At 37.7% G+C, this 13312-nt stretch overlaps 1 protein-coding gene across 3 annotated transcripts in view; it reads left to right on the top strand.

The window, feature by feature from the left end:
* Positions 1 to 13312, top strand: part of DENND5A (DENN domain containing 5A) — a gene marked incomplete at its 5' end in the record, with an annotated part of 104514 nt that overhangs the window by 36211 nt on the left and 54991 nt on the right. For all 3 annotated transcript variants that reach the window (XM_082659686.1, XM_082659684.1, XM_082659685.1), the window contains 3 exons: positions 3351 to 3422; positions 4184 to 4293; positions 6000 to 6657. In XM_082659686.1, coding sequence (XP_082515812.1) covers positions 3351 to 3422; positions 4184 to 4293; positions 6000 to 6657 — 840 coding nt within the window. The remainder of the gene's footprint in view (positions 1 to 3350; positions 3423 to 4183; positions 4294 to 5999; positions 6658 to 13312) is intronic.

The raw sequence follows: 13312 nt of genomic DNA, 5'->3' as shown, positions 1-13312 counted from the left end.
AGATATAACAGATGTGTCCCATAAACAGTTTCCCAGGAAATGATGGTTACTTTTATTGTGCTTGAATCTAAGCTAGCACTGTGATCTGGAGAAGCTTTGTGTGGTTCAACATAAACCAGGTTGAGATTTAACCATATTGGGTCTTTCTCAGGTAGCTGTTTGGGTACCTACCTTTTCATATCTGCTCTACCATTTAAAAACACAGATGTAATAAATTTAATATAAATGTACAACTTGGAGATCTTGTTGAACATTTTCTGATGACCTTACAGAGGACTTCAGACAGAAGTTTTGAGGATACTTTTTTTCTTTTTTAACTTGTTGACATGTATGTATGAAACAATCAACATAGGTGTCTCATGATAAGAAAGGAGAAAATAATGGTTTTAATTTGGGTCATCATCAACCTAGAAAGCAGTTATTTAGTAGTATGTGTATTTTATTTTAGATTGTATGAAAACCTGCCCATTTAGGTTAACCTTTAAGTGGTCAAAATATTTCTGCCCAAATTAGGATAAACATTTGGAGCTGTGGTTTTTAACTTTTTCGAGTCATGAGATCCTTTGAGATCTGATAGAAATTGTGTTCTCTCCCCAGAAAAATGCAAATGTCTTCATACAAAAATTTGTAAATTATTTCAGAGAGTTTAGGGGTTCCTTTGAAGCTTCTCAGCATAAGCATCCCTCATTCAGGGTTATTCAAATCAAGCTAGTACCAACAGGCTAATAGCAATACAAATATCAGTTTGTTTCTGGCCTGGCCAGAGCAGAACAAGTAAACAAAGAACCTATTAGAAGTCCTTATAAGGCATGCAGGCTTTAAAAAAAATCTGTCGTGATTTTATCTGAACTGTACTTTCCAGGGAGCAAATTCACAAAGACAGACTGATACCTAGTTGACTAATTTTTAAGTTGCCGTTAGAAATGGGCCTTAGTTTTGATATTCAAACCTGCTGACATTTGTGTTGGGCAAATAATTAGTTGTTGTTTCTAGGACAATAGGACAGTAGTTGTTGTGATGTCATATTCCTGATATTGTCTGAATTTCCAAAGGTCTAAATAATTGAGGATTTATGGGACCTGCGACACATGTGTAGGTTTCAGGAGGTGGGGCTATGTAGATGTTCCTGAGGCAATAAGTCTCCATTGCTTATTCTCAAAAAACTCAGCCCTCAGTAAATGATGAGAGATTGAATTGTTTTTTTTTTTTTTTAGATTGAATTGTTTTAACAAAACGATTTTAGGTTTGTGATCTCCTTCCTCTATTACTTTCTGACACTTCCTCTATTACTTTCTGACGTGATTATAATGAACAACGATTATTCTCAGGGCCTTCATACCTCTTCTTTATACATCTTCTTTCCCCTTGCAGTGAAAAGACTATGTTCCTGCTACTGGTCCAGTCTAATACACAGAAGAACTTTTGTCTGAGATTGGCACTCTCTTCTGTGCCTTTACTCAGAACCTGACTCTTTAACAAGACTTCTTTACTCAGCTTGTTTAAAGAAGGAGCCAGGAGGTGGAGAGGTAGTGGTGGGGACAGAGGATCTGAAGGCCAGTTCTCCCTGTGATTCATAGCTTCCCCCACCTCTTTGTCTACACTCCAGGTCAGCTCATCATGTTCACTTCTGGCTCCATTCTACATCTCACTGGTTGTTTAAAATTCTCCCCCTAAATAGTCCCCTGTTCCATCCTTTGAATGCTCTTCATGTCTTAGGGGGCACCTTGTAGCCATCTTAGGAAAACATCTTTCTCTAAAGGCTTCCATATAGGACATTGCTAACTGCCGTGATTCCTGTATATGTTCAAATATTTCGTGGTTTTTACTGAGGGGATTTTCTAGCCTACTAAGGAAGAAATGAGCAAACTGACAATTAAAAATAAAGAAGCTTAGGAGGAAGAAATAGTTATCTTCTCTCAGAACTGAATGCAGTTTAAAAATACATTCTGAGAATGTCAGACTGTAGACAAGATCTTATGTCAGCTGCTTGTTGTTTAATTACTTTCTACAGTGAGTGCAGGCTTGCCATGGGTGGGCTCTTTGCACTCTTTGCAGGTGTTAGTGAAAACTCTGAGACTAGCTCAACGTAGCTGTAGGGCTTTGTTGCTACTGGTATTACCAGCTGCCGGCTGATTTTGCCAGTTTTATTTAGTGAAGATTATGAAATGTATTTTGAGAGATGAAATTTGCTAGAAAAGAGTTTCAGAAAAATCAATTTGGAAGAAGGGATTAGAAATTAGAGGAATTGAGTTGTGGAACTTGCTTTACTAACAGAAAGAAGGTTGAGTCAGAAGTTGAAAATTATGAATAAGTGGGCTTCTGATGATGATGGTGGACAAAACCTGAGATAAAATGGAAGTGAAGGTTTTAATTGTTAAAAGCAATAACTCTCTGACTGGAATCATTATTAGTTTCTGGAACAGGTGCCTTAGAAGTAATATAATATAAACTCTGTTTTAAACTTTCAAGGTGCCTCTGGGATGATTTAGAGTGAAGGACTATCTGACTTTAGGTTCATCCCAGTCTTGTGTTGGTGAGGAGTGCATCTTCCTTAATAATCACTAGCCCCTTTGGGTTCTAAGCCAACTTATAAAAACTTTAGTTGGAACAGAATGTATTCTATCAACTAGAGCCTGTGAACAGGATCCTGTGCAAGTGTGCTCTGAATGGATAGACCACATAAGCTTGAGCCTCCAAGATAATAACCTTCCTGGGAAATTGTTATTTGTGTATGTTATTTTTCCTATACATTTAATGGAAAGGTCTTTGAGGATGGGTGTTTCATCTGGTTCATCTCTATCCTCCACAGTACCTAAGGCCCTTGTATAACATGATTACTCAGTAAATAGATATAGAATTCAATTGAATTGTCCTTGATCATGCTTCCCACATATTTTTCCATGATGCCTACTAAATTTATTTGTTCAAAATATTTAGGTGCATTTAATTTGTTCCCTTCTCCCTAATCCCTTGGGAAAGCAATATTTGGGTGGTATACTTTTAGAAAAAGCACTAGTGGCTTTATAGTAATTTAATACCTGTTGAGCTCTTCATCCCATTATACTATTTTGTAGTGTTTTTCAAACTGTGAATCGTTACCATTAGTAGGTCTGCAGTTAGCCTTTTTGGTTTTAATGATATAGAGTAGAAATTATGAGAACACATTCCATATAGTAAGGGTATTTTTTTGGTGAAATTTTTGTTTTAAGTAAATTTATATATATTAATATATATCATGTGTGTGTTTATTGCTTCATGATATAAACTTTGTTTCATACTGGGGTCATGGTCAAAAAAATTTGAATAACATTGCTTTATTGTAATACTATGTTATTTCATTTATCATATAGCATTATGCCAGTACATACAGGCTTCTAAAGCCAGGGATGGTGCCAGCTCTTTCATTTCAAGTACAACTGAAGGTAAAAACAAAACAAAATTGAGAACACCCAAAGCATTCTGGTGGCTCTTATATAAGTCTCTCCAGTGGCATTTTGTACCCTTTGACCTAACTTTCTTATGCCTTTTTCGACCAATAGATTTTTTCATATTTGTATCCCTCTAGGTGTTGGGTTCTTTGATTCTTCCTCTTTTCTCTTCAGTGTTCTTATTTCAGTATGCTCTAATGTTTTTAGGAGGGGGAAGGGGGAAACAAAGGAGAATTTCAGAAATTTCAAATGATTCTCAATTGACAAAATAGCTCATTGGATTTATCCTGAAATCTGCTTTCTTAATGTTCTTGAATTTTTTAATCCCCTTTGTATTTTTTCAGAGATCATAGAAATGCATACTTTATTTTGAATTTAAAATAATTTATGCTTTTATGATGTTATTAGTTGACTTTAAGCAAAGGAAATGTAGCTTTTAGGGAAAAAAAAATGATGGATATAATCCTTCATCTTTCCTTGTGCTTTCTCCCCTCTCCTCCCAAGAAGATTGTAGTAATGATTTCATTTTAAAGAAAAGCCAGGGTAGCTAACAGTGTCCAGTATTAACCGTGCTAAACTTTTCCAGCTTCTTACTGATCTAATAACTATAATACCTTTCCTGTTCTTAGATGGTTGGCATACTAACCCTTTTGCCTTCATTTCTGTACCTTGCTGGACTACCAAGCTCAGATATTCATAACCTGTGGTTTCAGGGGACTTTGTGGAGATGACTTGCTTCATTCTTTTTCTTGCAGGAGAAAATTTTGAGCAGACACCATTGAGACGAACATTCAAGTCTAAGGTCCTTGCACGATATCCTGAGAATGTGGACTGGAATCCCTTTGACCAAGATGCAGTGGGAATGGTTAGTATTTGTTAGCTATAAGTGTCAGATAATTTACAGAGTAATTCACAGTAGGATTGTGAGTTCAGACTATGGTAGCAGTGGTTCCACCAAGTATCAGTAACTTCTTACATGCATATTGTTTGTGATTCTGCATTTTGATCACTATATCAAATATTTGGAATATATCAGATATACCAAAAGTCACAAGGTGCTTCTGTTGAGTCAGACAAATACATAGTATTGGGTCAGTGAACTTTTTTTGTGAGATTGAGCTATTGGTTGCATATAGCATTGATTTTACACAATAAGTGAGGTTTAAAGCAGTTTTCATCTGTATTGTATGTATCTGAGTAATATGATAGAAATGGGTGTTTTTGTTTTATTATAATTTTAGATAGGGCAGCATTTTAAATTTGTAGACGAATACTACCATGAATAAGCTAACGTGTGTTGAGTATTCACTTTGTGCTAGGCACTGTGATAAGTATTATACATGAATTAACTCATTTAATCCTCACAATACCCCTTATGTAGATAATATTAAGTAAACACACACAGCCACAGACACATATTTTATGGGTGAGGAAACTAAGATCCAGAGAGGTTAAGTAACGTGTTCAAGGTCATAATGGCTAAGGAGCAGTTGAGCAAGCTTAAATACCATAGTCTGTTTCCAGAACTCTGCTCTTAACCATATCTTTGTACTGCCTCTGTTACTTTTTAATAGCTTTTTGAGGATGATCTTGTTTGATGCATGCAATAACCCTGTGAAGTATGCAGAGTAAACTGTATTATCTTCATTGCAGAGTAAACTGTATTATCTTCATTTCACAGGGGAGGAAACTGAATCATAGACAGCCTCAAGTTTTTTGACTCCTCGTCCAGTGCTTATTTCCTTTTAACATACTATATTCTAGAAACACTTAGGCTTTGAGAAGTCAAGTTCAAGGGTAATGGATATACCATAATATAGCTCCTTGTACTTGTTAACCCAGGCTCCTCTTAGTTCCTTAGCCAGGTTTGTGGAAAAGTGGAAAATGGAAACTGATTGATTCAGGTCAGTTAGATTAGCTACCCAAGTTTCTTTATATAACCCATCTGAGTTAAAGTGAAGAAAGTGCATCTTTATCCTAATTATGTCATCTCCTTGCATTACATGAAATGAACACCCTTTTTTTTTTTCTATGAAAAGAGAAGATTTTATTGATGACAGAATCTTGTGAGCTGATAGAATCTAAAACTTTGTTTATTTTTAGGTATGAAGTTGCATCTGTCTGGTTTTTAGATATATTTCTAGCATCATCTCCTAATACATGCTGTCATGCTTAACCACCTACCTAAATTCTCCAAGTTTTCTTTTACCTCCTTTGTGCATTTTCTTCATGCCCCCGAAATACCCTTCTTTCTCTTATCTACCTGATGAATCCTAGCATAAGCTCATCTCTGAAGCCTTTTCTGATGAAGGCTGAGACTGAGTTGTTTGTTCTTTGTTCCTCTAGCACTTTGTGTATATTTCTGTATAGCCTTGATAAATGCATTATAATTTTAGTTACTTGTATATCTTAGAATGGGAGGTCTTTAGGGCAGATATTTTGCTGTGTTGGTCTTATATCCCAGGCACCCAGCACAGTAGGTGCTCTTTAAGTAAATAAGTAGTGATGGTGTTCTGAGAAGAGGATAAGCAGTGAGTGTTCTCACCAGTTGTTTCCTTGTGTCTTTTGCAGCTATGCATGCCCAAAGGGCTGGCATTCAAGACCCAGGCTGATCCCAGGGAGCCTCAGTTCCATGCCTTTATTATCACAAGGGAGGATGGCTCTCGGACATTTGGGTTTTCCCTCACATTTTATGAGGAGGTGACTAGCAAGCAGATCTGCAGTGCAATGCAGACCCTCTACCACATGCATAATGCTGAGTATGATGTCCTCCATGCTCCCCTTGCTTATGGCCGAGACCACAGTGACATGGAGGATGGTGAAGGCACTCCTGGGACCAAGCTGCAGCGCTTCAACTCCTACGACATTAGCCGGGATACGCTCTACGTCTCTAAGTGCATTTGCCTCATCACGCCCATGTCCTTCATGAAAGCATGTCGGAGTGTGCTGGAACAACTTCACCAGGCAGTCACTTCACCTCAGCCCCCTCCACTGCCCCTAGAGAGCTACATATACAATGTACTCTACGAGGTGCCACTCCCACCTCCTGGCCGGTCCTTGAAGTTTTCTGGGGTCTATGGGCCAATTGTCTGCCAGAGACCAAGTACCAATGAGCTTCCCTTATTCGACTTTCCTGTCAAAGAGGTCTTTGAACTGCTTGGGGTGGAGAATGTGTTTCAACTTTTTACTTGTGCCCTTCTGGAGTTTCAAATCCTGCTCTACTCACAGCGTAAGTCAGTGCTTGCTAGAGCTCTCTCCCTTCATAGGGCCTCTCTTCTTTCCATATCAGATACAGTAGGGCTGACTGTAAAGGACAAGGGCTGTTACAGTTTGAGCAAAATTCAGATCTTTTGCAGGTAGGTGCTGGATGGCAAATTAATGGAACATGAGAGGTCTACCATTTCTAATTGGCTATCATCGTGGCCTTTTGCTGGGCACTCCAGTCTGGGAGGGGAACCCTGCCTCCTGACGTCTGATAGATGCTGAAAAGAGGAGGCAGGAGTTGATGGTCATGGGAAATTGACTTTCCATCAGTTTTGTTCTATCACTCTGCAGAGTTATTTCTGCCCCTTCCTCAGCCTGACAATAACGATGATCCTTCCTATATTTGAGAAAATATATTTGAGAAAATGAGGATGTGTTGCTTTTTTCTGTTGTTTGTTTGTTACAACTGAATTGTTTTTATGAATGAGAGGTTAAGTGATGGTGAGCAGGAGATTTGGACAAAACAGTAAAATAGAGCAGAAGGAAACAAATGTTTATTAAAGGAGCCAGATAAGTAACATAAAATTCATTCATTTAGTACATGTTTATTCAGAATCTGCTGTGTGCCAGGAGTTATTCTAGGGGCTAGAGATTCAGGGTGGACAAAATAGATAAAAATCCCTGCTATAATAGAACTTATATTTCAGTGGGGAAAGAGAGGTGATTTTTTTTTTTTTTATGGCCTCATGGCTTGCGGGATCTTAGTTCCCCGAGCAAGGATTGAACCTGGGCCCTGGCAGTGAAAGCGCCGAGTCTTAACCACTGGACTGCCAGGGAATTTCCCCCCCCAACCTTTTTTTTTTTTGAGAGGTGATTAAATAAATAAATAAAATATGTAGTATGTAAGGTGGTAATAAGGTCTGTGGAGAAAAATAAAACAGGAAGGAAGATAGTATTGGGGGGAAGGGAAATTCCAATATTTAATAGAGTGATTATGTTAGGCCTCTGTGAGCAACTCATGTTAATGTCTAGGAAAAGTATTCTAGGCAAAGGGCACAGGAAGTAGAAAGGTTCTGAGACAAAAATGTGATTGGTATGTTCAAGAACATTGAGGAAGCCTGGTAGATATCATGGTGTGAGAGAGCAGGAGTGTAGTAGCAGATAGTGTTAGAGACTTAACAGGAGGCCAAATTGTACAGAGTCCTGTAGGCCATTGTAAGGACTTTGTTGCTCTGAGATGCTTAGTCATTGGAGGTTTTAAGAGTTTTGACTTTTTGTTTTGAAATAATTCCCAGCTTATAGAAGAGTTGTAAGAAATGTTCAAAGAACTCTTGTACACTCTCCCACAATACACCAGTTATTAACATTTAGCCACATTTGTTTTATCATTCCCACTGTATCTCTGTGTGTGTGTGAACATAACTGAACCATTGAGAGTCATTGTAGACTCCATGTTCCTTGACTCCTCAATACTTCAGCTTTTATTTCATAAGAACAAGAACATATTTTTTACATAACCATAGTATGATTAATAAATTTAGGAAATCTAACATTGATAAAATAACAATACTGTATTCAGGTTTTACCATTGTCCAATAATGTCTGTTATGATAAATTTTTAAAAATTGAGGTATGGTTGATACACAATATTATATGTTTCAGGTGTGCAACATAGTGCTTCACAATTTTTAAAGGTTATATTCCATTTATAGTTATTATAAAATATTGGCTGCCCTGTGTTGTACAGTAAATCCTCGTAGCTTATTTATTTATTTTAAATTTATTTATTTTTGGCTGTGTCGGGTCTTCATTGTTGCGCACGGGCTTTCTCTGGTTGCGGCGAGCAGGGGCTACTCTTCGTTGTGGTGCGCGGACCTCTCACTGTGGTGGCTTCTCTCGCTGCGGAGCACAGGCTCCCGGCACACGGGCTTCAGCAACCATGGCCTGCGGGCTCCAGAGCGCAGGCCTAGCAGTTGTGGCGCACGGGCCCAGCCGCTCCGCGGCATGTGGGATCCTCCTGGACCAGGGCCCGAACCCGTGTCCCCTGCACTGGCAGGCAGATTCCCAACCACTGTGCCACCAGGGAAGTCCCCCTTGTAGCGTATTTTATACATAATAGTTTTTGCCTCTTAATCCTCTACCCCCCTATATTGCCTCTCCCCCTCTTCCTTCTCCCCTCTGGTAACCACTTGTTTCTTCTCTATATCTGTGAGTCTCTTCCTTTTTTTTAATAATCTCTAGTTTGTTTTATTTTTTAGATTTCACATAAAAGTGAATGATAATTTTTTTAAAAAATTCCTGGTCCAGGATTTAGTCCAGTAACATGCATTGCTTTTAGTAGTAAATTCCTCATGTCTTTAATGACTGACATTTTTGAAGAGTACAGGCAAGGTATTTTGTAGAATGTCCCTCAATTTCAGTTTGTCTGATGTTTCCTCATGACTAGATTCAGGTTATAAATTTTTGGCTGCAATATCACAGAAGTGATGTTGTGGTTCTCTCAGTGCATTGTATCTAGAGGCACATAATGTCTGTTTATCATCATAGGAGGCACATGGTGTTCATTTGTCCCATTTTTGGTAATGTTAATTTGATCACTTGGTTAAGACGATGTCTGCTGAGCTTCTTAACTGGAAAGTTATCATTTTTCCCTTTGTAATTAAGAAGTAATTTGTGGGAGAAACCCTGTAAATATACTGTTTCTCTTCAAAATTTTGCCTAATAGCTTTAACATCCATTGATGATTCTAGTCTGAACCAGTTACCAGGATGGTTGCATTTTACTGTGAGGAAGAACATTTCATTCTCCCTTGTTTGTTTATTATCGTATGGACTCACAGATTTTTATTTTATTCAGTAGGTTATATAGGCCATTACTATGATTAATTATTTTGATGGTCAGATGTCCCAGATTTGGTCCATGGGCAGAGTCTGGATAATGTTAGTTAGGAGGCCATTTTAACAATCTAAGTGAGAGATTATGTTGTCTCTGACTAGGGAGGTAACAGCGAAGTGGTATGATATGGTTGGATTCTGAAGGTGAAGTAATGGAGACTATGTTGAATTGAAGAGCATGTACCCCATCTAAAGTGGACAGCCACTAGTTAGCTCCAATTAATTCCTTGTGGAAATGCTGGCCTAATGTTACTAGGTCTTCCAGTTTTTCATGAGGACCCAGATTTTTTACATGAAATTTTTGATTTTTAAACGTTGGTAACAACGTTCTTGTTGAACACTGCAGACTGAACAAAAGCGTCTGTTGACTAAAATGTGATTCCTGAGGTTTTACTTTGCAACTTGTTTAAAATAATGATGTTTCAGATTTCTGTCTCTGAGTGAAGTATAGAGTTGTACAATTCTTGTTGCTTTTTTAGTTACTGTTTCTTGACTGGAGCTGGGCAAAACAGTTGACCCTTGAACAACATGGGTTTGAACTGCACGGATCTACTTATATGTGGATCTTTTTCAGTAAATATGTACTATAGGACTACATGATCCATGGTTAGTTGAATCCTTGGATGTGGAACCGTGGATACAGAGGGCCACCTGTAAAGTTATATGCGGGTTTTCAACTGTGTGGGTGGTAGGCACCCCTAACCCCCCTGTTGTTCAAAGGTCAACTGTACTTTGAAACAGAGACTTGGTTGAGTAGTGAAGACTGTCTGGTTTAGACCAGAACAGAGGAGAAACCAAACCAGATAGGGTATTAAAATGTGCAGTGACATTTTAATACCTATGATGCAGTTGGGGATGTTTAAAGGTGAGAAAAGGAGGATTAAAACCAGAAATATGGTAGGTAACATTTTTTCCTTCAGTGCTCCTTCTTATATTTCCCAGAATATGGGTTATTGTATACATAATGATTTTAAGAGATTTGAAGGCAGTTGAGAAGGTGTGTGTGTAGAATCAAATTGAACTCAGGACCTAAAAGTCATGCTTAGCACAGTTAAAAAAAACTTTTTCCGAAAACTTCCTGGGCATTGCTGAGCATGGCTGAGGCTAAAATGCAGTGGATTGCCTTTTATTGGATGTAGATTGTGTTCTCTATTGTTAATAGAGTACTTGAAACAGTTCAGGTTGGTTTTCTTGAAGTAATTTTTTTTATGATTCAGAGGACTCATGTGGATGGAAATCTCTCTGGCCCTCGAAAAACATGCCATCAGCACTCAGAGTTGGTGTTGCCCACTACATGTCCTGCCTTCTGAATAGAAAAGACGTGTTATTTAGGGAAAATCTTTTTTTTAAGATATGTGTAGATCATTTTATTTACTACTGGATAATATTTGTTCTTTGGTCCCTATAGAGAGAGTTTTTCTTTAATAGCATATATTTTAGTGGTTGTTTTAAAATTATACAGAGAGCAGAAGTTCTTTATCTGAAGTGATTTAGTAGCGTAGTGAATTCGATAATTGAAAAAGTCACGTAAGTTTGGGAATCCTAAAAGGATATATACATCCCTTAAACATTTTAATTTAAACCATATGACTGTATAATCACCAATCTTTTGATGAAGTGTCTGTGCATTTTCTTTGATTATGGATCCACTAATCAGGGGTCTGCATTGTTTCTATTGCATAAATCTCACCCATAATTCATTCACTGAGTTTTCCAGTTTTTAAAGTGGAGCGAGAACTTTTAAAGGACCTTGCAAAAGAACCATAGTAGATGCTAGTTTTCCCAAGATTTTTGCACTTAAGTGATATGCCTAATTCAATTGCTGTATTTTTAGTAACTTTGCTTTGCTGAGTCTTTTTAAAGCATTTAATTTTGTTTTCAGAGAAACAGTTCTTTTTTTTTGTCCTCATATCTTACCATTTATTTACATAATATTTGTTTAAATTATACAACCCAGTAATAAGTTCAACTAGTGCAGACAAGCTTGGAAACAAATGCATAATTAGTATTTTTAAATTAATTTTTAATTGAAGTATAGTTGATGCACAATAGTATATAAGTTACAGGTGTACAATATAGTGACTCACAATTTTTAAAGGTTATACCCCATTTATACATATTATAAAATATTGGCTATATTCCCCATGTTGTACAATGTATCCTTGTAGCTTATTTTATACATAACCTTGCATTAGTTTTTGTTTTTGTTTTTTTTGCAAAAGTAATGCAAACTCAAGGCATGCAATCAAAACAATTTTAAAGGGAATAAAATGAAATCTCCTTCCTCTCTCCTTCCTGTGGTAGCCGGAGATCAAGTTTCTTGTGCATCCCTAATGAAATAATAGTTTTTTAAAACAAATAAATAATGTGTGGACAAACAGTGCAGAGAGAATTGAATGTTTCCCTTATGTTTTTTTTTTTGGCTGTGCGGGCTTTCTCTAGTTGTGGTGAGCAGAGGCTACTGTTCGTTGCGATGTGTGGGCTTCTCATTGCGGTGGCTTCTCTTGTTGCGGAGCACGGGCTCTAGGCATGCGGGCTTCAGTAGTTGTGGCGCACGGGCTTAGTTGCTCCGCGGCATGTGGGGTCTTCCCGGACCAGGGATCGAACCCATGTCCCCTGCATTGGCAGGCGGATTCTTAGCCACTGCACTACCAGGGAAGTCCCTGTTTCCCTTTCTTTTTGATCTAAAATCCTACCCTTGTGAAATAATCTCTTGATTTTTTTTATGCCCTCCTCCTAAATACTTTTATATAATGCACTATTTTTAATGTTGTGGTGCACATGTATTAATTATAATATTCTTTAAATTATATACATTTTGATATACATATGGTATATTAAAGTAAAACTTGGAAAAAAAGCATTTCAGTCATATGGTAGAAATTTAAAATATTACAAAAGGGTGTATGTACAGTGACGTGTTAAGACTTATCACTGTTTCCTGTTTCCTTGCATATACAGCATGTATACCTTTTAAAAACAACACAGATGGGAGCATACTAATCATTGTTTTATACCTTCTTTCATTTAACAGTTTATCTTGGAGATATCAGGACATAGATTGGGTTGTTTCCTAAGAACAGAGATTGCATGAGAAACATCCTTGTTCATACAATTTTCACAGAAGTGTGAGTATGCAAGGACAGTTTCTAATTCAATTTCTGATTTGCAGGAACTTCCCTGTAGTTTGTTTTAGGAGTGAACTTATCTGTAAAGTGATCCCAAGCCTAATGTCTTTCTCTGCACAGAGAGAAGTCATAAGAATGTGCTGATTATTCTCTCTTCACCACTCAGAAGTGGTTGTAATCCCAGTATGCTTTGCGTTATCTCCTTTTGTTAAAAGTAATTGCTCATTACAGCATTATGGGAGCTGTGAGAAAACCCAGAGAGTTGCCTCGAGCTGAAGTGTTTCCAGTTGATTTTGATTGGCTAAAACTCTTTGGATGCAGATGACCTTCATCTGTTTCCTATTTATTAGTTTCACCTTCTTGGAATGATGAGCACAGAGACAGGCAATGGCAAAGGAGGTACTGATTTTATCGTTTGTACTGGTGTATAGAAATGGATTTTGTGCTGTTGCTTACAGCTCTGGGAGGTCAGCATCCTAGTGTGGGTACCACGGGTTGATGGATCCCGGAGGCATGGTTTATTAGGCCATCCTTCAAGATGAGTTGTTGCTTTTTTAAAATACAAAAATGTAGGGAAAACGAAACCCACAACTCAGACCAGAGAGGCCATAAAATTCCAAGTTTCTAGTATCTGTAAAACCAAACCATATAAATGGAA

This window comes from Grampus griseus, assembly GCF_964374135.1.
Source record: "Grampus griseus genome assembly, chromosome: 8".
Lineage (NCBI taxonomy): Eukaryota > Metazoa > Chordata > Mammalia > Artiodactyla > Delphinidae > Grampus > Grampus griseus.
The sequence above is the reverse complement of the archived record's forward strand: the minus strand, read 5'-3'. Positions and strand labels throughout refer to the sequence as shown.